This window comes from Callospermophilus lateralis, chromosome 5, assembly GCF_048772815.1.
Source record: "Callospermophilus lateralis isolate mCalLat2 chromosome 5, mCalLat2.hap1, whole genome shotgun sequence".
Classification (NCBI taxonomy): Eukaryota; Metazoa; Chordata; class Mammalia; order Rodentia; family Sciuridae; genus Callospermophilus; species Callospermophilus lateralis.
The window spans coordinates 113,711,128-113,738,656 of record NC_135309.1 but is presented as its reverse complement, the minus strand read 5'-3'; the positions used below and the strand labels follow the sequence as shown (position 1 = coordinate 113,738,656).

At 37.6% G+C, this 27,529-nt stretch overlaps 1 protein-coding gene across 4 annotated transcripts in view; it reads left to right on the top strand.

The window, feature by feature from the left end:
* Positions 1-27,529, top strand: part of Mast4 (microtubule associated serine/threonine kinase family member 4) — a 552,573-nt gene that overhangs the window by 270,618 nt on the left and 254,426 nt on the right. For all 4 annotated transcript variants that reach the window (XM_076857186.2, XM_076857189.2, XM_076857185.2 and 1 more), the window contains one exon: positions 18,815-18,846. In XM_076857186.2, the coding sequence (XP_076713301.2) occupies positions 18,815-18,846 (32 nt within the window). The remainder of the gene's footprint in view (positions 1-18,814; positions 18,847-27,529) is intronic.

Sequence of the window (27,529 nt, the reverse complement as noted above, 5' to 3'; positions counted from 1 at the left end):
TATTTACAGAAAGTGCAGATATTTTGACATTATCCCAAAGATCTTAAAAACTTTTTTTCACTAATAATTTTTGTACACAAAGTACAAATATCAGTGAGCTTTCACAAAGTGACCCTACCCACGTAGCCAGCACCAGATCAAAAAACAGCATTACCCGCAGCCCATAAGACCTTTTGTACTGTCTTTGTGGCAATCTGAAGAAATACTTTGAATTTCTGTTAATTTTGTTTTCAGAGTCGTATATTTTTCACGATGTTGCTTGTGGATGCTGTTACAGAGGAAGAAGAAGTTTCATGTTCTATAGCAAGGTGGCCATCACAGTTGACAAGACTATATTATATATTTCATCTAGAAAAAAAGAGTCCAGAGGCTGCCAACACACACAAAAAAATGATATTTAAGGATGATTGATTAGCCTGAGATGATCATTACACACTACAAAAATGTGTTTGATGATCACATTGTACCCTTTAAAAATACATGCAATTAAAAAAAATTCCACCAATAGTTTTTGGTGATTATCTAGTAAAATGCCAATTGCTTCTGTTTTCTTTTATTTTTAAGAAAAGTGTGGGATGGGGTTTCAAAATACAGGTGAAATCATGAGCAAGTGCAAATACTACAATCACTATGGTTTTTAGTATTTTAATTACTGAAATTGCAATTTTAAATGTACTTGAAAGTTGTGACCAAAAATATCAGGGAGGAACAATTTCTCATTTTGGCCTGTTTCTCTTTCCTAACTTAGGAATGCATTTCTCTTTCTCTTTTTTCTCAGGTGTTCTTCCATCCAAGTACCAACCAGGCCCAGTACTGCTTGGCCTAGACACATTCAGTATATTATGGCTGTAGATTGTTCTTTTCTTTTCTTTTTTTTTTTTTTTTAAGCTTTGCAGATCTGGTTTGCATTGATAAATTCTTAAAACCCAACACCTCTTGTCTACAGGGGAAATTTCCCCACCCCCCAGTACTTTAAAACACTAGTGAATTATGTTTGTTGACTTTTCTCAGAGTCATTATAGTTGTGCTAGCCAAAGACTTATATAACAGGAAGTTTGCCAAGATGGAATTAGCAATTTATTTGGAGAAAGGGTATAGGAAATAGTTTTAATGTAGAGGTGAAATGATCACAGGATAGATCAAGTATGAGTTACCTAATTTGATTTCTGGGTTTATTAAAAACTACCAACATCATCCCTTTGCCTTCAAGGACTTCTGTATCCTGTGTGTCCCTGTGTTCATCCATTACCTCTGGTCAAAAAGAAAAGCAAATCAAAACATGACCAGCAACTCTAAAAAAGTAACCTAGACATTTCATCAGGCAAGTCCAGTCAAGTCTTGTCTTGCTTCTGGGAAGGAGTTTGTTGCCTAGCAATGTTTGAGGAGCAACCAAAGCTCTCAGATACACATACTAGCCCAAGCTCAGAGGTCACCAGTGCTGCTTTTTATAACTTGTTTCAATGTCTTTAAAACTCCATGGCCTGTTTGAACATTTTTTCAAGTCTCTCTCTCTCTCTCTGCAAACTCCAGTGTGTGTGTGTGTGTGTGTGTGTTTGTGTCCCTTCCCATTACCTCATACACACTACTTACTTACTTCCTGGAAGGGATTTGACTATAATGTGCCCAAGTATAGTTTTCCTTGTATGCATTCGGTTCACTGAGTCTCTTGCGTATGTGGATTGATGATTTTCACCAAGTTTTGGAAAATCCTTGGCCATCTTCTATTCCAATACAGCTTCTACCCCATTTTCTCTCCTTTCCTCCCAGGATGACATATGTATCTCTGTTCAGCAGTTTGATACTGTCCCGCAGATCTTAAACACTGGTGTTTTTGTTTTGCTTTTTATTTTCTTTTCCCCTGGGTGATTCATTGTGGATAATTTATGTTGAAGTTAAACTCTGCTGACCCTTTCCTTTGTTTTGCTCTGCCAGGCAGTCAGCCCATTTCATTTTGCTGTATTTTTCAGTCTAATTTTTCCCTTTTTTGTTCCTTCTTATAGTTATACTTCTTCATCAGAATTATTAATGTCTTCATTCCTGTTGACCTGCATTTGCCACTGTGTCCTTTAGCATAGTTAATTTTTGATCTTTGATAACACCAGGATCTTGGCTATCTCTTTATCTGTTTGTATTGCCTGTTTCTTTGATTGACTCTGGGTCCCAACAATACCCAGTCCCAGCTCAGGCAGAGAGCAGAATGACTCAGCATCTATGATAAGGAAGAAGCTTACCTTTTACTGGAAGTAAATACTATTTGCCTTAGTTTATTCTTTTCTTTTATTCAAGTGTTAAGTGCCCACTTGAAAAATTATAGCAACCCACCTTCTATTTCTGAGACTTCCTCTTCCACTCAGGATGGATCCTATTGCAAGAGACCATTGATCTTACCCTAACAATCAAAACAGGTTGGGTAAGCTACGAAATCAGAGTTTAAAAGAAAACTGTGAACAATGCCAAGGGTATAAATAAAAAAATAAAATAAAAAGTAATAAGCTCTTGCAAAGGAGAAAAAGATCCATGCCAGCTGTCAATCTAAGTGGAGCAGCAAGAGAAGGAGGGATCTGCCATAGATGGGGCAAGAAGGACCAGCCAAACTTACAACATGTTTCATTTCCTCATTCATGTTGTTTTGAGAAATAGTCTCTTGAGATTACCTGCATACTTAGTAGAAGACTAAGAAGTGGGAAATTTTCCAGTAGAGAAAAGGGAACAAAGATGTCTTGGCCCTAGATAAATAGAGCATAGTTGTGTTATTCTGTCACTGTATTGTTTACTAGGTTTATCTTTCACATGAACTATAGGGCTATGGTATGGTGGTCATGTATTTTTATGCCTTGTGTTTATTTTTTTTTAGAGATTTCATCACTGTAGTGCACAATGCATTTGTTTCTGTAGCTCTTGTGTTTGGTATTCTTTTAGATTTGTTGCTGCAATCTTGTGAGATGCACAAGGGGACTCTTATTGAATGACAGCAAAGGCCACCTACCTCTTTCATCATAGTGCAATTCAAGACTGTGAATTCAAAGTTACTCAGTATAATAAACTGGTGTATTGTATGGCAATGATTTGGTTTCTCTTTTTCTTGTGGTGATCCTAGCATTTTAGTAAAAACAGGACTGAGCTAAACCTACTTTCTCAAAGTATGTTCTGTATATGTGTCTGAGCAGTGCTTTTCCCCCAAATGTTTTATGGCCCCATTGATTTGGAGAACATTACAGATTACACTTTTGCTCTTAACAGATACTATGCTGAGATTATAAACATTTTGAGATCTCACAGTAAGTCAGTTTTCTGAGCTATATGAAATTTTTTCTTAAGCATACCTGAACACAGAAGCTTTTGCCAAGGAACTTTAAGTTCTTATCGAGTAATACCTATTAACAAAGTTCTAAGGCACTTTGAGGAAATGCTGAGGTAAATGGATCCTGTTGCTCTTTATTATAAGAACTATGCAAAATTTGTATTGGGCTGTCATTCTGTCCCCTGGAAAATGCCTTTCCCACTGCTTTCTAATAAGGAACTAGGGAACTTGCAGTGGGGGGAAGGAAGAGATTCAACCCAGAAGCCTTTACATTATGGCTCAGGGTTTCCTACTTAGAACAGTGTTCATGTTGTCACGCTCTTTATTGTAGGAGTATACCATACTCAGCTGCCTAACTTGTCCAAGGACTGTCCTAGTTTGCCAGTCCAGGAAAATAAGCTGGGTCAGCTGTCATATCCCCCAAATGAAAAAAGACAGCTAGCCGCCTAGATGGCAATTGGAAGGAAAGGTCAATCAATACATTACCTTTCTCTCCATGAGTTCCTTGGCCGCCGGGTGAGTAGTGCCTTCTCACTAGCAGTGGTAATCTCTTCTGCTAAATTTTGTTTTAACCTTGCAAATAGGTTAAAGGAAGGGCACGCTTAATAATGTCTTCTCTCATACACCTCTAAGCTTGTTATTCGGGCTGGATCTTGCATCCCTTTCCCTTTAGCTTAACCCTACAGTCCTGCACAATCCTGATCAGATGGTATGTTCTGCAAGAAGCTGGCTTTATTTATTGTGGGAATTTCTCCTAGAGCTCTGTCATGCTCTTGCGCAGACAGAATGCAAACATTTTTGTGATTTTTGACAGTAGCTGGATCTGTGTGGAATAGGGGGTTTTCAAAACATTTCTCAGTCAATATGTTTACTCTACCTCGCCAGGCATGCAGTGATACGGTGCATCACCAATACTTGAAATAGACTGCAACAGGAGGTCAGAATGGAGCATAGATCTTCTAACACAGCATGTTAGATGAAATGATTTTGTGTACTTTGAAGTGGAAAATTCAATCAGAATTTTCCACACTTTTTAGTTAAAGCAACACTGTTATTTATTGATGAAAGGTGGACAGAGAAAAATAACAGAATGCAAACAGAGTGGGTAAGAAATCTAGCATATTGTTCCTGGTCATAGCAAGAAATACTTTGTTTCTTATGCTTGAATGAAAGCTACTTGAGATGAAAAGGATCTGCTTAAAATACACAGCTATAGAATATGTGGAACATAGGCCAATGTGTTTAGTATGTGTATGGATCAAAATGCAATCTGACTTCTTTTAAACATTTATTTTTTAATTGTAGGTGGACACAATACCTTTATTTTATTTTTATGTGGTGCTGAGGATTGAACCTAGTGCCTCACATGCTAGGCGAGTGCTCTACCTCTGAGCCCCAACCCCAGCCTGCAATCTGGCTTTTTAAAAAGTTTGTTTTTCATTAAGAGGTGGACTTCATGCTTGATAAACAACAATTGCAATTGCTTAGGTAATCCATATTGGCTTAATTTTAAAGTCGCAGAACTCAAATTGGAAAGCACCTGGGTGTATCATGAATACAGGAATAGAAGAGAGTCTCTAAGCTCTCATTGAAGTAGGCTTAGAATATTTAAATTTATTACTCATTTTTATCTGCCCTTTGATGCGCTGAAGAGATATCAGCATAACTACTTATTATGTAGTTGAATAGTTTATACTTTCAAATTGCAAAACCTTAGGGTTTCAATGTCAGATTTGTATATGTGTATTTAAGATAGAATAATAACCTAATATTAGAGTGCTTGATGTGTGCAGTTACTTTTCTGGCTTTACATGTATTATTTTGCTTAATCCTCACAACAACACCAGGAGCTCTGATAATCTTCAATTTCCAACAAGGGAAGAAAGCCACAGAGAGGGCAAGTAAATTGTCCAAAGCCATATGGCAAAATGAGGCTTCACTCCCTATGGCTTACAGGTGCCATTCTTCTGAGCCATCCTTCCTATCCACCTCTCTGAGATTCTGCACCTCAGTGTATTTCTGCTGGAGGTCCTAAGGATAGATGGGTTAGCAACTTAATTCAATTAGCATATAGGATTTAACATATAGGACTTGAATATTTAGAATTTTTCTTTTTAAGAGACAGTTTTTCAATAGTCTATTTTATTCCAGCTATAGTTTTCATTTTCTCATTGATAAACAATTTAACTCAGTATAATTCAGTTTTCTTTTTTTGTAGCCTTACAAGTTACAGAACCATTTAAAGCATGACTACAAATTCATCAACTTGTCTATATAAGGTGGCTTTGAATGATAGTTTAGGCTGCCTGAAACCTTGGATTGTTAGGAGTTCTCTTGTTCTAATGTTGATTCTTCCCTTTGTTTATACTATTTTGTCTTCTGTTTTTATCATTCTTTTGTGTGCTTTTACTTTTATTCTATAGAAATTGAGTCCAAAATCAACTATCAATTTCAGATTTACAAGGTAATCCAGTGGAATTCATTGTAAAAATACATCCCTTCTGTGTAATTCAGGAAAGCACGTGAGTCCAATATGATTCTAGTATATTTTTTTATTTTTCCAAGGAAGAACCCAGTTAGTATAATAGAAACCAAAGTGAAAACCACCCAAGCCCATCCCTCAACTGCAGATGGCTGCATTCACATGTGATAAAGGAAGGGGTTTCCTGCTTGGAAATCACTTTATATTATTGTTAACAAAAATCAGAGCCCACCTTGTAAAATTTTTCTTAGGTCTCATATTTAAATGTCTACCCCAGTTGTACTCTTTGTGATCCATAGAAATCACGAGGGATCATTTTGACTTTGAAGGAAGGATTCTGTTTTTGCAATGAGAACAGTATTCAGTCTCTGAGTAGAAGCAATTAAAACCCCAAAGCCTTTTATTGCTTTTGATGCTTTCAAAGAAAAAAAAAAAAAAAGGCAAAAACCTCCCTGCACTGAAATATTTTCTGCTAATTAACTGTCACAAATGTGATGCCATTAAGCTTAGAGTCTCTTTGGTTTACTTCAAAGTCATTAACACACAGTATGCAGTCCTTCCAAATATATTTTGGAAAAAGGAAACAAATTGACAGATCTGTAATCATTGTTTCCAAGGCTATTGTTCTTCATAGAACCTATGCTTAATTTAATGAGCATTTTGTTGTCAACTAATTTAAGGAGCATTTAGTCACCAATACTTAGTGCTTTTCTTTGGGTAACAAGCACCAGCCCTCATGGTTCCAAGGTTGTTGTGGTATGCATTTGAATACCAATTTGAATACCCCTTTTTCCTTTTGCAAATCCAAAACTGACTTGCCAAGTTCAGTGCTAAGGACTTTTGGAGAGTATCACTTAGGGATGTATTTAGCTGCAAGTGACAGAAAACTCAACTAATGTCAGCTTTAAAATTTGGAATTTATAATAAATTTTATATTAAAAATAAAAATTTTTTTTGGTTGAGGGTTGGTGCACTATCACAATGGAGTCTTCAAGGACCTAGGCTACTTTTGTCTTTGCTCTGCTCTCAAATGTAATGCCACTGATGTTAGGCCAGTCATGATGTCACTTTTCCAAGACTCGGTTTCCCTGCCTGAAAAAATGGTGGTGATCCTGCCTATAACTGCAGCATAGGGGCAAGGCTTCCAAGATATCCTGTGTGAGAAAGTGTGTCACATAGTGTCTGGCAGTTTCTAGAACAAAGTTGAGTTTTATCAGGGCAGGGGTATTCATGGTAGCACCAGTTTTCCTAATGGTGTTGGAGTGAAAAGCGTAAAGTGGGAGATAAAGGGTCCAACTTCAGTCCATATTCTTCAATCTTGACGTTCCCAGCTCCAGAATACTTTCAGCTGATGTTACTTAAAACAGCATATTGGAGAGCAAAATACTTTTAAAAATGTCAGATGCTGTACCTGTTAACAGATAGAATCCATTAGTTACTAAATGAAATATATCCTCTACAAGCCAATTGTTTATTTCATTCTGTGATCTCTTTACAATAAATTTCAACACTATTAGAGGCTTAAGTTCACATTATTGATTATTTGAATATGTGTGCCATTAATCTTCCATCGCTCTCATCTATTTTATATGTACATTTTAAGTGTCGTCTTTTGCATTTAGATAGAGAGAAATGGCCAGAAGAAAGTTGACTTGTGGGGATTAGCTTCATATAACACTTCAAGAGCTCCCTTGAGCTGATTTGCCAGTAAATTTCTACACTAAAATAGGCTTTCAGAATAGTGACCGCTAGATAAACTACGAGGTGTCCTTAGTAAATAAAAATGATTAATCTCAGCAGAGTAAATTCATTATCACTGGTCACATAGTCTCATCCAATTCTGTTTCCTGGTTCTATATTAAAAAAAAAAAAAACCCTTTTTCTTTTTGTATTAAAGTTGTCTGTAATTTTAATGGAACTTTTGAATTATTATCTAATTTTTTTAAAAAAATGGTTCATAAAAGGATATTGTTTCTTTAAATTAGGGACAGTTGAAATGTTGTTTTTAGGCAAACTGCCCTTATTTGATGGGGCTTAGAAAGCATAGTCAAGAACTCATCTTAAATCTCTGTTAAGATATGCCTTTTAAGAATGATCACAACTTATAAATGATTGTGCATTTGACAGTGATTTGGGTGTGGCAATGCAAGGGAACCAAAAGGTAAAAATGAAGCCCCCTTTAAGCAGGGTTATTTCTAATTGCTTAGTTTTTATTCCCTGTCATTGATACTTCTTTCCCAGGGCATTTTCCTCGTAATGAGAAGACTCTAAAATCAAATAAGGCTTCTGAACACTGAAGATGTTTGCTGCTCTTCTGTTGAAGAATCGTATAGATTTATAGTGATTCTAAAAGGTGTCTCATATCCACTATATTAACTAGCTTTTTAGACGCTTATGAACATTGTAGCTTTTATTGATTCTAGGGAATTGGACCCAACAATAAGCAATAAAAGTCGATGGTAACTTTCTTCCCATATAGGGGTGTGCAGATCAATATTTTGAATTTACTGTAATTTGCTGGTAATGGATGGAAGAACTGAAAGAATTGCAGAGCCTTGTGGGGCACAGCTGTGCAGTGTTTGCCTTTTTATCTGAGCTCACTGTAGGTCATGGGCTTCCCCAGTAACAAGAAACACAATTAAGTGGCAGGGTTGATACACTAATTTATCCAGAGACTTCATATGTCTGTTCTAGGGGGAAAAAAAAGAAATTCATAAAATTTGTTCATGATGGTCTTGATTTTATAGAGATTAAAAAGGACCTCCAAATTTGCATTAATCTCAAAGACAGCTATGTTCTAAATATCCAGCAATGGTGTATGATCTCCTTCTGCTAAAGAATCTTCCTACTGATTTAATAGCGGGCTATGGCATTCTACTGACACCCAATCTGCTTTGAGACTTCAAGTTGTTTTACAGAACCATGTCCAGGTTCCATCTTGAGATGTGGAGGAAGTGTGTGAGTCAGGCCCACTAGATCACTAGTTTAATGCATATTTATCAGAACTCTTTGCTTGTGCCTCAGCTGCCTCAATGAATGTGACTGGTGCATTTAAGTAAGAATAGCTAATATTCAGGGTGTTGTTATGTTTCAGAACCATGCTGAAAGCATACCTGCATTGTCATTAATTCTAACACCGTTTGACATAAGTTGTCTTAAACTCATTTTATAATTTAGGAAACTGAGTCTTAGGATAAGAAGATTTCTCAAGAATGCTTTTCCAGCATTGTCTTGTATTGGAAGATGGGTATGACTGACTGTTGATTTAAGGATGTTTGTTAGCTTTAAGTTCAATTGCTCTATTATGTGTTTCTATTTTAGTTTCTTTTGTTGTAAGGGCTGGCTTCTCTAATATGATCAAGACTAGTTTCCTTAATTTCAAAAAAGACAGAAACTTTCACTTGAAAGAGTTAGTCCTTTTGTTCTTTGAGAACAAAGTGACTACACAAAATATGTTACTGTGGGCTGGAGGCTGTTGACCTTGAGGTACTAAATGCATTTCACTTAGTGTATACGGAATACTTAATAAACTAGGGCTGTTAGTCACATTTGTATTAGTTATTACTCAGAAAAGCCCCCGAACTTTGACTTTGGGGACAGATTTCCTTTGTGGTACTGGCTTGGAAGATGGTACGTATACAAGTATCTCATTCCTAAGCTTGATTTTTTGACATCAAGGGTATAACCTTTGGGAAGCATCAAAAGCTGTAATAATTGACTGGAAAGGAAGCTTGTTTCATGTGCTCATTTACTTGGGGTTAGCTGATTATTTGGCTTGTTACGCTTTTTCTACTTGACAAAAATGTGTGTTAAAAGCAACGTATTTGCAGGACTTTGCTTCAAATAAAATCAGAGTCTATAAAAACAATTTAAGTGTGAAATTTGCTTAGAAGGAGCTGCCAAGATCTGTGTTGTATTTCTCCTTTCCATGAGTAATTGGCAGTGTGCTACCAACTCTGCAGTTTGATAGCTTACACGCAGGGGTCCCTGGTGCAAATATACCAAATCATTACTTGGTGATGGAAAATAATTCAAATACTCTGAATGCAGATAGACGTAGAGTCAAGGACAACCTAAGGCATGTACCAGCTCTGTGACCTTGTGTGAGTTACTTAAGCTGTCTGTCCCTCATTCTCTCATCTGTAAAATGGGAATAATATTGAAGATGAAACAAAATGATGTATGCCATCATGCAATGAATGTTAGACTGTATTAGTTAGCTGATGAAGGTAGGTGAGCTCACTAAAGAAAAACAGTTCTGATCATTTGTGTAAAATTTGAAGGTATGCAACTTTTTAGTTTCCCTTAATGATGTTTAACTTCGTGCAGGCAAGACATGGGAAGCTGGCTTTGCTCTTATCTTACTTTGCAACTTTATCTCGTGCTCCTGCCCATTAGGGACCCTCCGGTTTAGCACAGACGGTTTTCCCATCCCCTCATCCACATTCAGATTCCATCATTTAACTTCTGAAAGACTTTCAGTGTTTTTGGTATCTGAAAGCCCCTTTCTTCATCTCTGTGGCACCCACCCTTGGCTCGACTGCGGTGGTTCCAACCTTCACACAATTGCCAGCATCACTTTTGACCTCTCCTGGATCGTGTTGTACATTGCTCTCTTTAGCTTCCTAATGCCTCATCTTTTGTCCTGGCCCTCAACCATGCTTCCCAGATACAACACCCTAATGCCAGAGTGATCCTTTTAACAAGTGGATTTGGCCATCTGATTCTCCTGTTTAAATGTTCTGTGAGTGCCTATTCCTATAGGATGCAGGCACACTGTCCCCACAAACCATCCATGATCTGACCCTGTCGCTGCCTCCGTATTCCTTTCCTATTTGTCATCTTTCTGCTGTGTCTTGGCCATACTGAGCTCCCTCAGAGCTGTGTCCCCTACCTGATGCCATCCATTTCCTCTTCTACAGTGGCTCTTTCCTCACCTATTCTCAGGCTGCCTGGCCAACTCCCAGGCATTGCTGGAGAAAGAGTAGACACAAGTATTGTGTCACTCAGGAACTTTTCAATCCCCAGGAACAGATAACACCAGTTAAACTGGTTTAAACAACAAAGAGACTTGATTGGCTCATGAATCCCTGAAGTCCAGATATCTGCTAGGCAAGGCTGGATCCATTGTTTCAAAGGTATCATCCAAAATCCCATTTCTCCCTGTCCTCCTCTGCCACCTTATTGCCTGTCCTTGTGGCTGCCATTAGCTTCCTGGGGTTAATGCTGACCAAGAAAATGAGCTTTGTCATTAGCTTAACTTAATCTGAGCTTAGTCTGGAGGTTGGGAACAGTGTCAGTTGCAGGAGCGTTGCTAATCACACATAAGAGGGAATATCTTAGAGCAAGAAATAGCCCTGACCCTCCTCAAAGACAACTGATCATCCCCACACCCTCAGTATTAGTGCATACTTTGAAAAGACCTCTATTCCAGGCCTTTTCACACTGCATTTTCCAGCGAGTAAAGCCCTTTATCCCCAGTGCCTGGCCCAGCACCTGCCATGTCAACCTTTACTAAAAGGTGTGTGATTGAATAAAGGAAACCCATTTTGCTTGCTTTAATCCCCAAATGTGCCCTTGCCTTCACCCTTGGAAGAAGACTTTTGTCCTCTGTGTTACTGAAACTACAGAACTCCAAGTGAATTGCTTTGTTTTACTTAGCCCTTATTTAAAAAAAGCAAAGATACCTGTTTCCACCTGCACCTGTCTTCCTCTTTAGGGGAAAAGCAGTCCTTTTCTTTTTGTTGTTGTTAGTAGGATCAATGCCAACCCTCCCTGTTTGTGTAATTCCAACTCCTTCTCTCCTTACCACTGTGTCCCACTTGGTATGGTTTGGATATGGTTTGAGTGCAGTCACCCAAAGGATTGTGTGTTGTTAACTTGGTCCTCCATGTGGCAGTGTTGGGAGGTAGTGGAACCTTTAAGAGATAGGACCTAGTCGGAGGTAATTAGGGGACATCATTCTCCAAAGGGATTAGGTAGTTCTTGCAGGACCCCAGTTCCTATAAGAGTACATTGTTATGAAAAGAGCAAGCCTGGCCCAGAATCCCTCTGGCTTCCTGTCTCTCCATTTGATCTCCCAGGGTGTCCTGGACTATTGTGATCCCATCTACCTATGGAGCCCTAAGCAGAATCTGAACAAGGATGGGGCTGCCTCACTTGACTTTCAGCCTCCAAAAAGTGTGAGCTAAATAAAGCTCTTTTATTTATTAGTTACTTAGCCTCAGGTATTTGTTATAGCAATGGAAAGTGGACTAATACCCCATCCTCTGGTATTTTTTACAGTATAGCAGGTAAATATGGAGCTGGATGATATAGGCTCAAGTTTTGATTCCATCATCTCATGGCTTTGTGCCTCTGATCTATTGTTATTCTCCTCTGGTTTTCCCTAGAAATGCTGAGCATCCTATCCGGGCAGCTAGGTGATTCTCTTAACAACAAGCTCTTACAAGACCAAAATAGATGTCTGTGTTGTGACTCAGAAACTTTGTCTGTGTGAAGGATTTATGAGACCAGTGTCAAAGTCATAAGAACAATAGCTATTTATTTGAGTTCATGGCTGAACAAACCCTCATGGAAAGAAGAATGATATTTGTTTCTCTGTTTTTCAAGAAAATGGGTATGTAGCTTTAATTAAGTAAAATTTATATAAAAGTTCAGCAAGCATTTGTGTGAACCTTTTATGGTTTATTTTGTTTTGCTTTATTAGCACAAATCAATATATTAGAGTCCTTAATGAAAATAGATTCAAAAATAGAATGAAATAAAATCTGCACAAAGTAGGAGATTTAGGATTCTTCACTCACCTCACATTTCCCCTAGGGATTTTGCTGGCGTGTTACAGGTTGAATGGTTTGAATGTTTCAGCATTTCTATAGAGAGCTCTCTACAGATTTTCCAGTTTTGCTTTACTGGGAACTTATGTGCTTTATAGGCTGCTTATTGGATTTTTCAAAAGTTGTTGAAAGCTTTCTGCTCTGATTCAGAACCAAGCTTGCATATAAGATCTGCTTCATTGGTATGAACTTCTGTACTTTGCTCTGTCTTCACAAGTGAGTCTCAGAAACAGTGACCAGAAAAATATGGTCCCAGGCATTTCTTTAGGCACCTCCAGGCTGTATGAGCTACCCCGCTCCCAATGACGCTATCATAACGACAGGAGTACTTTTCTTACCTCACAGCGCTCCTCACTTGCAGAGGAAATGACTAAGTACCTCAAACTTCACTACTATAATGACAGCCTAGAAAATTAATATTCTGTAAAAAAAAAAAAATCCAAAGGTTTATGCAAATTAATAGTCCTTAGAGAGATTTAATATTACTATCCTCTAATAAGCAACTTATGCAAACAAACTCTTTCTCTAGATCTCTAGGGGTGATGCTCAGGCAATGACATTTGAAAAAGCTCCCTGGGTGACATTAATATGTAGACAGGTTTTAGAATCACTCCTTTAGCTGAATTAGCCAGTGTTCAGAACAACTGCTTGAGCTCAATTATCTCATCTCCTCTTGTTTTCTCTCCCCTGTTAGCTTTCACCCATTCAGGTCGTAGTGCATAATCTTACACCTAGCGATAGTTCTTCTAATTCATATTGTGTGTAGTTTTTCCATCTAGGTTTTAGATGCATTTTATGTTGGTTTATTTCCCTTTACATGTCCCCAAAAGAGCCTGATACACTGACTTGCACATCTCAGCCCTTGGAGTGCTCTCCCTAAATTAATAGTTTGTTGGTACAGAGCGCCTGTGCTGACCCTTGGTGAGAAGGTGGAGCAGCCAGGAACTGAGGGAAGATGATTATGGGGACGTGCAGCAAGTCTTCATCTACTGGTTTGTGAACAGTGGTAAGGAGATTGTACATGCTGAACATTGCCATTCTGTTTGTTTTCAGGGTTTTTGTGGGAGGAAGTGGGGAGGCAAGTGGCCCAACTTTCAGATCTCCTTCCCTTTTTTGGAGGGGCTCCCAGAGCATGGGTCTTGGTCATCTTGGTCCTGCTTCCAATTGTCCTAGCAGGGGAGCCAGGATACTGTTTGCATGCCTGTTCGGCAGCTGGAACAGGGGCCCAGGTGGGATCGTGCCCATACTCACAGGGACCTGCAGGGAGCCACAGGGAATGATGTGGGGACTGTCAGAGGTGCTTCCTGGAGGGAAAGATCCACTGGAGTGTGCTCCTGCAGTGTGTCCTAACTGGGCTGTTTTCTGGAGGTAGCCATGTTCTCTGGCTTTCATTCCCCGATTCTTGACTTTTTCTGACAGCGCTATAGCCAGCCATCATGTCACCTTTAAGAATGTTAGTATCTGCCCCCATGATAGGTTTTATGCTTGTCAACCTCCTTCAGTTTCCCTTGTTTTGAAGGACTCCGCATTTGGCAATGTGGAGCACCACCCTCCCGCTGCTTCAGTGGTGAGGTGCCCTGGCCTGTGTGCACAGAACTCCCTTCTCCTTTTTCTATCTCTTCTCTCCTTCTCATTGCTTTCCACGCCAGCTTAGATGATGATGACTCCGAAATCTCTCTCCAGTCCTGACCTCTTTCCTGAACCCAGATTGGTGGGTCCAATTGCCTATTTGGAAGTTTCTACTTTACATTCTTGTATAGATGGACTTCTTGAATGTTACATGTGCAAGCAAATCTCTTCTTCCCTCAGACTTCATCTACTTAGGCCAGAAATCTTTGACTCCTCCATGCTCCGTATCCAGTTCTTTTGTAAATTCTGTGAAAGCATATCTAAAAATCTGACTGCTTCTCAACATCTTCACTGCTGGTCTGAACCACAGTCGTTTCTCACCTAGATTATTTCTATAGCCTCCCCAAAGTTGTTATTAAATATTGCCTTAAAATAAGCTTATCGTCTTTATATATTTATCTCTTCCATTTTCCATCCAGTTCTAGCCTTTTTTCTCCCACTCTCCTCCCATTTTTAATACTCTTTAAAAAAATTTTTGAAGCTATAGACAGTGGTGCAAACCTGCAAATCCAGTGAATTGGGAGGCTGAAGCAGGAGAATTGCAAGTTCAAGGCCAGCCTCAGCAACTTAGCAAGTCTCTAAGCAACTTAGTGAGACCCTGTCTCAAAAAAAAAAAAAAAAAAAGAGCAATAATTTTAGATTCATGGAAAAACTGCAGGATAGCTTGGCTAATGTTAACACCTTACATAGCCTTAATATATTTATTAAAACTATGAAATTAACATCGGCACATGACTAAACAATTCACTATAGACTTTTCTTACCAGGTGTTCCTCTAATGTTCTTTTTCTGATCCAGAATCCAATCCAGGTGACAGCATTGCATTTAGTTTTCTTATCTCTAACTTAGAGTCCTTTGGTCTGTGTCTGTTTTCTCATTTTTGCTTTTTTTCTTCACACCCTTGACAGTTTTAGGGATACTGGTTGGATATTTTGTACATGACCCTCCACTGGGGTTTGCCTGATGCTTTTTTATGGTTAGAATGGAGTTATGGGGTTTTAGGGAGAATAGTTTAGGATGAAATGTCTTCTCATCGTATATCAAGGTATACCTGGTGTCAGCCTGACAGCTATGGTGATGCTAATGTAATCACCTGGTCCAGGTAGTGTCTGCAGTGTCTCTGCCAGGATGTTGTTATTGTTCCCTTTCCATACTCTGTTCTATGGAGGTAAGTCACCAAGTCCCTTGTTACTCCCAGGGCGTAAAGAATTAAGCTTCATCATTGGAAGGGGGGACTTATGTACATATACTATTTGGACTCCTGCAATTCTTTATCTTTTAAAGCATACAAAATTTTAAAAAATGATATTCTCTAAACACATGTGACATTTATGTGTAAAATAGTATACATGTTGTTTTATTTGTATATGTATAGCTATTAAATACATATAGTATTTTTAAATGTCCACTGTGAAAATGACTTGGAAATATAAAACTTTATAGTTTTTCTCTGCTGTCTTCATGAATGAAACAAAAATATTTCTTAAGGATGGCTAAGAAAAGGATCAGAATCATTTGGTTCCTCTTGTCATCTTGGATCCTCTGTGAATTCTCTTCCTGGATTTCATGAAACCTTTGGTTTGTATATATATATATATATATATATATATATATATATATATATATATATATAATTTTTTTTTTAAGGCAGGGTCTCTCTCTTGTTGCCAGGATGGCTTTGAATTCCTGGGGTCAAGAGGTCCTTCTGCCTCATCTCCCCTGTGCTGGGACACAGGTGTATGCCAACACGCCCATCCGTCCTCAGTCAGGGGAGCTCTAGAAAACCCCAGAATTCTCAGACAACGTTGATTTTACTTCACCTTTATTTTCAATGTAAATATTTGTTAACACTTTTAGAAAGAAGGCAAAGGAAATACTATTAGGCGAATAATGATTAACAGTAACTCTAGAAAACACTAAAAGTCAGTGAGTAATCGATATCAGTGATATCGATTAATAATTAGCATATTGTTTGGTTCAGATAAATTCTTCTTGTCCCTTTTTTCCTCACTTTTCTTCTCACCTTCAATTCTTGCCTGATACTAAATTCTGAATACACGTTCCACATAATCCAAACGCAAGCTTGAGTTTATGACTTGGACTCATATCACATGTCTTATCTAATTATCCAAGTATGTGTTAGTGACTTTATCCTGACATTACGAAAATAAAATGAGGACACATACACAGAGTACTGTAGGGGTTTGGCAGTAAAGTGCCTTGATGCTGTTCATTTATGTCTGACCAGTGCAGATTTATCAGCATGCAGTCTCCATACATTAGGGCAGTCACTGCTCCCTGCTCAGCCTGCGATTGCTTAGCCCCCCTGGTATTTGCAGACTTTCGCAGCTACTGTTCACAAGGTCTTGGCCACGGCACATTCATTTCTCTCACTTTATTACCATCACATCTGATTCCAATTTGCTACCAAATTGAGTTTCCAGTCCTGAGCCTGACATTCGAGCCGTCAGGTGGATTAGCTCCTTCAGCTTGGTTAGTGTGGTGGCTTCAGGTCAGTTGACACTGGCCTATTAAATGTCCTCTGCTCCTCATCTTGGAATCTCGGCTGCCGTCCCGGGGTTACCCACTGTAACCTTTCTCCTTGTTTAGAACTCATAATTCTAGAACTACTGGAAAGACTTCTGATTAAAAACAGAGTTGGTTTTTATCCGTTATCTTGCAGTTTCAGCAGCTTTTTCTTAGAGCGAAACAGTTTATGGTCGGGTCATTTGAGGGGATTTGATTGAGTGAACTACTTGAGTCATTCATTTGGCCCTGTCTCTCTTAGATCTTCCTAGTGATCTATTTGCATAGATAGTTGAAACCCCATCTGATTTATCATTTTTTTTTCTTATTAATGATAATACTTCTGATGTCTTCTGTGCTGCTGTCAGATCATCTTATTGGATAGAGCAGTATTACCCTTTTGGACTCTACGCCTTTTGCTATGTAGCAGCTCTCAGTTCCTTTTTAAAAGAAACAATATGGTGAGGAATTCCTTCTAGGGAGTTCTCTTTTTTCAACCTGAATTCAAAACCAATTTCTAGTGACAGGCATAACCAAAGATACACATGTAAAAAATTACTCATTGGTTTTCGGTTTGCATTTCAGCTCCCAAAGAATACTGTCCTGGTCAGAAACTTTCCTCTTGTCATTAGGGCTTTGAGTAAATGCAGGTATATTTAGGTTTCAGAATCAAAGTGCCAGGGTCAGCACATACTATAATTTTTTTGTGACTAATTCAAGGATTCAAGAAAAAAAGAAAAACCAAACAAGAAGAGCAAAAACTAAAACATCCTTCAACCCTGCAACCCTTGAAAAGAAATTCTGAGCTAATTATTGATTGTTCTTTCTATTACTAAGCAGTGATGCATTTATCATAACTTGACTTGGAAACGCATTTGCTGGTAAATAGGGAGGGCATCCTCTGCTTTGGTTGACTCTGATCAGATACTCTAAAGGCCACTCTGCAAGATGAGCTGGAGTAAATTTCACTTTTTAGAAATGATACCAAGGCTGCTGTCTGCAGCAAACATTTCAACATCCAATAAGATAAGGGACAGGAAAGAGTTTGATGTTTGGAGGGAAACATCTTTCAAATGATAATGCTCACCCTGGGAGGCAAAAAATAAATGGCATTTATGGGAAAGAATAACCCAATTTGATCAAATCTTTGGGATTTGTAGGATACTTCATTTCACGTTCAAGTAACCACATGGACTCATTGCTTCCTGTTCTTTAATTAGGGTCGATATATAATTGTTGGGTAGGAGTTTTTCTGAATCCCTGTTTATTTCTTTTTTTGGTGAACTTGTTTGCTATGTTTGTTGGTTGGCTGGGTGGTTTGTTGTTGTTGTTTGTTTGGTTCTTTTCCAAAGCTCTGTGGTTACGTGGATAATGATCTTAATTTGAGATAAGTGTGAGAACCTCCTTTTCAAACTCTGAAACCCTCTGGTAATTGTTGTGGCCATCTGGTTACATTTTAGAGGTTCATTAACCTACTTTTAAATATCTTAAGCAATAAATTACATTCATTGTGAGAAATAATACCAGAAGGAATCCTTTGACACCATCTTTTATTTTAAATAATGAAGTAAAATATTTGGTAAGCATCCTATTTTACATGAATTTGTTTCTTTTGAGGACAAGATAGTCTGATTTCATTGCCCTTTTCATTTCACCTTTGATTTAATTGTAATCTTTCAAAATTTCTCCTACTGCTTTTATCTATTTTTCCTGTTCAGAGAAGTCCTTTTGTTCTTCAGATTTTCCTTATGCTCAATTACAGGGCCATGCTACTCAACTTAGTATTTTACTCTAGGAGAATTGATGGTTTTTGCCCTCCAGAACTCAGTTAAGCTGTGTTTATACCTTAAACACAGTGTGTAAAGAGAACAGTGTAAGGAGGGTTTCAGTATGCAATTATGGCATCAAAATCTTTTCAGTATAGAGAACGCCAAATCCAGTATAATGAAGGATGGTACATTTTATGTTTGTCTGGTTAAGATCCTGGTAGTCTAAGGTTAATGTAACATCTTCTATATGTGTTTTTCTTTTCTTTTGCAGAAGGAGCTGAGTCTTCCCCGAAGAGGAAGTCTGTAAGTAGTAGTTTTCTTTCTGCATAATTTGTCACGTGTTTGTTCTCTGACCTTGTTAGACTTCAGTGGCAATTAGAAGATAAATGATAATCAGCTGAGTTAAGAAAACAAAAACATGTAATTCATTTATAAAAGTCAAATAGTAATGAATTCACTGTAATTTCCAGATTTTTTTTCTTTTGGTATTATAAAACAAAATGTACATTTATTCTTGGGAAGATCTTACTTTTGAAAAATATTTCATTGTACGACAGATAGTAGAAATTGATCTCAGAAATTAGTGCTCATCTGTGTGTTCTGGAAGTCTGTGATCGTTTCTTATACACTTTATTTTATGCAGTTGTATACTTTTGCATGTGAATTGATAAAGACATTGAGTCTGCTGAACTTTACTCTTAGATCTAGATCTTATTGAACTGATTCATTAAGTGTTCTTGTATTAAAACAGAAGATTTATGAACCTTGACTTGGTTTCTTTATAAAGTGTCTCAACCCTTCATTTTTTAAGGCAAATAATATATTTGCATAAATCATAGCTTTTTCATTAGCAATTTGCTGAATGGAATTAATTGTATTTAATATGCTACTGTGTTCAAGGTAGATTTGTTATTAACTAGTACTTACATAAGAACTGATCTAGAAGTATTTAGATTTACTCTCTAGTTTATATTGAAGAAGTTAGTGGAAGGGCAATTTCTTTTAAAAAAAATAGTGTAATCTTTAAGATAAAATTTCACAAATCTCTCTGTGGAAGATTAGAAAAATATATGGTGACTGTTGAGATAAGTGTGAGGATTGAAAGGTAGGATTCATCCTTTCTCCTAAATTTTGGAAATATTTAGCCTTTGTATCTTGGAACCCAAACCTCATGAGCTGTGAACACTGTATTACAATTTTTCTCCTCTTCCTCCTCCTCCTCCGCCGTCCCTTTATCCTCCTCCTCCTTTCTAAGTTTAAGCTTCTGGGTGGACACTGGATGATTATTCTTGGAAATTTTGCTTAGACAGATTGTCATTAGCTCCCAGCTTCCACTTCTCTGTACTATAGGACAATGGCCAAATAGGTTGCATTAGGAAATGCCCTTAGAATTAAACACTTTTCTCTTTTGTATCATTATTAGGACTCTTTCCTCAACTTGCAAGAGTTCAAACCTTTGATGTTTCCCATCATAATGAGAAATCACAAATAAGAAAAATAGACTAAAACTACATGAACTATCTTTATAGGAAAAAAATCTTAATTTGTTTATACTTTTATTTAGGGCTTCAACACCTTAGATTTTTCTTCTATGCCAAATTTCAAAACTTTAGAACTTCAGACAAATTTTGCTAGCCTTTATAATAGATTGTGCTTAGTTCTATTAATAACTTTCCTCAGCCCAATAACTTTCCAAAAATTTTTAGAAAGATCGTAGTATATTTAGCAAATTGAATTCCTTATATCTGTTTAGAGCCATTTCTCGTTTTGCAGTTGCGTTAGTCTTAATTCTGTTAATATTAACTGATAGCCAAGAGTTGATTTGAAAATTTACAACAAAAAAGAAGATATTTAAATTTCTCTACTTGAGAATGGAATCTTTAATGAAAAAAAGGATAAGGAGTGAAGTTTGTTGAAAGCCTATGCTTTAAGTACATAGTAAGGGAAAGAATTGTGTGCCATTTAAAATCCCCTCCCCAATAATTACCAATTGACTGTTCAGAGGACAGAATAAAAACACAGTGTATATGTCAAACTAAAGCTATCTTTTCCAGTAAGTTTTGTGAAAATACTTCCAAGTGAAGCAACTCCACAGTAAACATGCTATTTTGTATTTTCTATTGAATATAAATATTCTCCCCCAAATTAATGATACCTTATATAGCTTTCTTTTCTGGAGCCCAAGGCCACTAGATGTTTTCAATGAACCCCACAGTGCCAGGAGTCATTCTTCCCATGCAAAGTTCTTTCAGGACTTTGAGAAAAAAAAAATAGTTTTTAAAATAATTTTAGGAGTGATTTTAATACAAATCTAATGAAGAAGGGCACAAGTGTATCTTTATCAGGTAACAGTATTAGCCAACATCATGGTACCTGGTTATAAGTCCCTTTAACACTTTCTCAGCTTATTTACTGCCCAAATGCCTCCTGCATGAATAATTTCAAAATCTTTCTTTGCCTTCTCCCAAAGGTGTTTTGGGGCTGCTATTCTGTTGAGTCATGTTTAGTAATGAGCAACATCACAGTATAGTACAGCCCTCATTTGTTTTTAGTTACATGGTGATGTGATTGAACTTGTCAGAGGGTGTGTACCTTCAGAGAGGCTGTGCTTTTCGAAGGAGGTACCTTGTTTTGGTGATCTGCTTCCAATTTGTGTGTCTTGAAGGGTTGATATTTTTAAATAGCATTTGCATCATTACATGATTTACAAGGTCTGTTAGATTTGTTGAAAACATTTGAGTATTGTTTAGCATACACTTAAAGATCATTTTTATGTCCACAATTATAGATAAACAAATACTTAAAGCTTTAACAAATAAAAGAACACAGAAAATATGCTTTTTATTACTGCTTAAAAGTATGAAAAAGCAACTTATAATCTGTCTAGAAAAATATAATCCAGATTCTTCCTAATTTTCAATTTACAGTCATTTTGAACGAAATAACTTGAAGGCTCTCTTGTCTAACATACATGTGAAAAGGTGGCAAAGGCAATTATTGCAACCTCCTTTTTTTAATAGTAAAAGAAAGTAATGAAAAAGAAAATTCAAGGGAAGTGCTTTCAGGCGTGGTATGGCAAGTGACTTCAGGTCAGTTTTCCCAGGCTTTCCAATCCTCTCTCTCTTTGGGATCCAGACTTTAACTCTACCCCAAGGATCCTAGGTTTTTTTGCTTAAATTTTTCCATTCAAAGAATTTCTCTTCACCACAGCTTTACACACAGACACACACAGACACACACACACTCACACATTTTAGGTGTAGTTGGACACAATACCTTTATTTTATTTATTTTTTATGGGGTGCTGAGGATTGAACCCAGGGCCTCGAGCATGCTAGGTAAGCATTCTTCTCCTGAGTCACAACCCCAGCCCTCACCAACGCTTTTGATCCCATATTCTTCCAGCATTTTTCCTCTCATTCTTCTTGGAACTTAAGTTATCACATTCTTTGCCTCCTCTCCTCCCAGCAACCTGTCAAAATCATGATAGAGCTACTCAAAGAAGTACTATACTACAGGTAAAAGGATTGTAGTGTCTGTATCAACAGATATGATTATCAAAAACACAATGGAAATTCCACAGGCAAGATAGCATTAGCATTGTAAAATTTAAAAAGGTGCAGAAAAATATATTGTGTTGTTTGTAAGAACATTTATAGTAAAAGTATAAAAACATGCATGGAAATCAAGTTTATAATAAAGGTTATTTACTAGTGCAGAAAAGGACTGAAATGGGAGTTGAGTGACTCTACAGGGAGTTTATGTATCATTGAAGTAATTGTGTACATGTGAATTTGTACTTTTTATCTTTTAACCTCTTTGTTTTTGTATTGAAATGTTTTACATAAACTTCTCAGTGATTTTATAAAAGTAGATTTCAAGCTGTTTTAGCCAAGTATTTACACAGATTTAAAAATTGATTTGAAAAAAAATTATATAAAAAATCTGCTTTGAAGAAGAGAATATACCAAACCTACATTTTGTTTCCTGAGGGTTTTTGGTTTGCTTTTGTCTCTTGCTGAACATCGGCCTCAACGAGTGCAATTTTATAACAACTGGAAGATCTGCTGCAGTAGCCACCTATTGGTTAATGGCAAAACATCACAGAAAAAAATATATATATAAGGATAAATTCTGGTACTCTTGAAATACCTCATTATAATACTAACTGCAGGTAGGGGAGGGGAGGCAATTGAGATAACTGCATATGTAATCATATAACATTTAACTTCTGAACTGGATTTGTTGCTCTGGATTTTTAGCCTGACTTTGACTGTGCTTTTGTACTCAGCAAGGAACCCACTATGTAACTTACCCTGTGTGGCTGTTTGTATAATGGACACAAGACTGTATCTCCCACCAGATGGGGAGCCTGGAGCAGTGATGGTGCTGTGCTTCTTCTGTCTAGCCTGCCCCTAAGCCTGCTCTGTGAAGAGAGACCGTGATTCCATGGCTGTTTGGCAGATGCCAGGTTCTTTGTGGTTTATATTCAGTGTGGGACACAGAAACACCCTTGACATGATTTTGATGTTGTCAATAACTAATCTGAACAGTCTGTTTATAAAAGTACATTAGTATCGTGGGTCTTTTATTGAGGTTTTTCCCATATTTAGAACTTAAGTCCTCAAATGACATTTCTAAGTGGAAAACTCTCTGGGAAGAGTTTTCGTTTAGGCAGAAAGGGAAAAAAAAGAGTGGAAAAATGAAAAAAAGCCCAAGATATGACCTAATGGATGGCTAGAAACAAAACCAAGGTGTCCCTGGCAGCAGCTGCTTATTTTTAAAGGACTCATTTGTGTTCTGTTAATTGCCCAAATAAACAGCTCTCCAGGACAGAGACTGCTGCTTCTTCTTTTTTGAATTCCCTAGAGTTTCTTGGTATCTTTTATACCCCAGAGAGGAGCAGGAAATTGGTTATGCTAGCTCCCTCCTCTCCTCCCGTACTGCTTTTTAATGGTCTTACAGATTTCTCTACACAGAGAAGAAGGAAATTGTACTGTCTATTCTTAGCAATAGATTCTCCCTGTACTTAAAATGGTATTTCTTTTACCTTGTTTAATTATGAGTGCATTGTTTCTAGGTCTGTGATCTATAAAAGTTTCTGTGATTATTCATTTCTTTTAGCGGAAGCAATGATTGACACTTAGGTGACTTCTTGGCCTTATGTTCTTTGGCCATATATACTTTAAAGATTCTTAATGGGTATCCAGCAGTGCGAACCCAAAGCAAAAGCAGCTCATCATGTGCATAGCAGTCCTGGAAAAATATGTCTCTGCATGCTGAGGAATTGCTGGAAGTATTTAAATTACTGGAAACAAGATGAGTCTTGGCTCATCGTAATGTCTTGATCTAGCAATAATACCAGCATCTTGTAACAGTATTCCTTTCAATAGTGTTTATGTTTCTTGTCTATTCACCTTTTTTTTTTTTTTCATTATTTAGAAAGTGGTTGGTGTCCACTAGGGCTGGCCATGGAGTAAGTATGGTAGATGTCCATATTGTCTATCATATGCTAGGCCTGCTGGGAAACCCATCTCACTTCCATAAAGGGGTTGTCGATCTTAATAATTGCACCTACTGCAGTGTCACACATCTCAGTGCCAGAAATCCATTTGCTTGGATCTTGAGGATGTTTTCCTTGGTACCTCACTGTAGCAACCATACCTTTGGGCACAGAGAAGACTGGAGACTTCTGGTGTACTGTCCAGATACAAGGCTACCAGAGAGTAGAGTAGGTATTGAGAACCATTGTGCTTCATGAATTATGAACTGATTTAACTCATTTCTAATTTTGCCTTTCTTGGATGGGTGTAAGAGTGTTTAGAGATGGGTAGAAAGATGAGAGTGATCAGCAGAGGGAGACAGTATTGTCAAAGAATTAGGACCATAGAGACAGAGGAACATGCCAGTCACAAGAAACTCTGGGTGGAGCTGAGCCTGTTGGACCTTTGAGACAGATTTGTCATACGGTAGATATACTGAATTGCTTGCATTAATTTAGAAAGTTTCTAAGGTTGAATTCCTTATTTTGAAGCTAGATAGAGAGATAGGAAGTAATCTTATATGTAATTGAAGAAGCTTGGGTTAATGTAATTGTACATAGTTTTGTGTACTTAAAAAAAAAAAAGTTAAATTCAGACATGGTATATTCAGAGCATAATGCCTTGACTGGCTGTTTAGAAAAGTAGTTTGAGTAAAATGAGGTTATTTCCAAAATGTAAGGAGAGGAAATCACCTTGGTTTTACAACTGATGTGAAATAGATTTATGAGATTTTCAGCAAGGTGAAGGCAACATTTCCTGAGAGAGAGGGAAAGAGTTTAATTCAAGCAAAATAAAGGACACATAAGCCACATTTGGATAACTTTTAAAATAAATTTATTTTCTGCTTAGCACTTTCTACCTTCCCACCCCCACAAATATTGAAGCAAGAATTCAAAATATGTATTCTCAAAGCCACAAGAAATCCAGTGTCATTTTGAATGTTAGAAACCCAAAAACAAAACGAAGAAAAAATTGAGTGTTGCATCTGAATTAGCATTTAAAGTGGCATGTTTATGTAAAAAGAGAGCGGTGTAATATATCCTGAGAGTAAAGAGAGGATTTCAGACTGGGAAGAATGTCAATTGCATTTATATATTCATGGAGTAGCCAGTTTGGTATTTGGCATGTATTTGCATCATTTCTTATCACACATGCACTTATCTTCTGTGAAATAGTGAGGGAGGAGATTTGGGAGATGGAAACAATGTAGGATTGATATTTTTACCTTTGAAAATAAGAGGAAGAACTTACATTTGCTCTAGTGGAGAGGGTTAGGTTACCCTAGGGGAGGTTTACATTTTTCGAAATAGGTATGCATTTCAAAAAAACACTGAAGAGTGCAGATCCAAATCAATCTCTCTCTCTCTCTCTCTCTCTCTCTCTGTGTGTGTGTGTGTGTGTGTAAGAGATAGATAGAATGGGGGGGGCAGTATGGATGCCTGTGTACTTTTAACTGATTCTCAAGATAAATCTAAAATGACACTTTCATTTGAGAACTACTGTTCTTAGGTGAGCTTCATGGGGTTTGTAAGTGTTGGGGGTCCTAAAAACATGAAAGGAAATACCCATTTCATATTCACTAGGATAACTTTTTAGCAAGTCCGAATCCAGCAGGATTTGGGGGAAGGTTTTTCAGTGAGAAATTCTTTGTAGTAAGACCTATACAGAATGGCCCACTGGGACAGGTAAATATGTGTGCTTTCTCACTGAAAGCCACATTCTCCATTCTGCAAATCTGTAGAGAATCCCTGGGTAGCCATCCAGAGTGTGGACTCAGGACACACTACCCAGTTTTGAATCCTCTCTCTGCCACTTAATCAAGTATGTGACTTCAAATTGTATTTAACTTCCACGTGTCCTGGTTTCCTCATTGGTAAAGTGAACATACTGTTATATTCAGGAATTGTTTAGAAGATCAATTAATATTTCTAACATGGTTATAATAATGCCTGCATGCAGTAAACACACCATGTGTTTTGTTTAAATAAATAAAGCATATTAGGGATTATACCTTGTTCCTTCTTCCTCCAAATTCTGTCTTACTGAGTTAGACAAAAGACCACAATATAGACTGGGCAGTTTCCTTAACGCCAGGTCATTTGAATAGCTCTTTCTAAGGGGCTATTTTGTTTTCCAAGGAGTGATGTTAAAGAGGGAGTTGACTTCATATTCCTGGGTTGATCTTTCACTCTATCCTGTGATCATAAACCCTGATATAGAAGTTTCTACATGTGCAACAGAGACAGACCTATACATATTGTGGCTCTGTATCATCAGGATGTGGAGGAATGAAATCCCTGTGTTCAATGGCCCTTCTAGAATAATTGTTCACTTTTCAGCATAGTATATAGGTCACTTCTTGAAACTCTGCTTTAGGGCAGAAAAGTGTTGATGAGAATGATGTGGGGCATTATAGCTATCCATATGGAATATTTCAATCATAGGATTATAGAACTAAAAGAAACCTTAGGAGAAATCTGATTTAAAATAGCTTTATTTGATAAATGAATAACTGAGAGCTCAGGATTTGGGACCTGCTTTGGTCAGATAGTGGACTGATTTTCAACCATGATGAGGATTTAGGGTTCCTCACCACCAGGGACTGGAGCAATGTTTCTTCTTCAGATCAATATGCTCCAGACACAAACATGGGCAGCAATAAGGGGGTGTAGACATTTAGTTCTAGAAAGACATGAATTTTAGCAGTGACATCCATGGTATGGACCAAATAAAAGATAAGCTTCAGAAAGCATGTTTGACTTTACCATCTTTGTCACAATTTGTTTGAACTTTTCTTGGAAAACAAGGCCAATTCTTAAAAGCTTCTGCTTAGCGCATGGGAAAACCTTGAGTCACTCACCTACCACTGCCAGGAGCAAAGCATACCTCAGAATAATAAAGAGACTAGTGATGGTTACTCTGGTGGGGGTGCAGTTGTCCCAGCTGCAGCAACTGGCAACCCCCAAATATATTTATCATCCAGTTAGACATGTGAGCAGCAGCTGAGTTCTGTATTGTCCTCTGTTTACCCACATTGCATGGTAGTAAGTTGGATGCTCCTTGGCCATGACAGGAGAGGCACTTGTGTTTCTCTTAGTGTCCTTGGGTCCCTCTGTCACAACAACTCCTGGAACTTCAACACCCTTCTCTTTTACTTTTGGTGGTGGCAGACTGTCAGACCTAAGCAGCTGCAAAAGAAATTAATGTGTTTTAAGGTTATTTTTTTTCCTTTCATTTTTTGCTTTACTGCAGTGGGAATCTTACCTTCTGAGGTTTTGGGGGTGTCATTTCTTTCATCCTAAAAACACATACATTGTCTTTTAACATGTTGTTTTGTAAAGTCTCCTTTTTTTGGATGAGGTCCAGGACTTTCCTGTGTTTATATGTTGTAGCATGAGACACGTCTGTGGAACATACCAGTAACTCCATAATTCTTCCCTTCT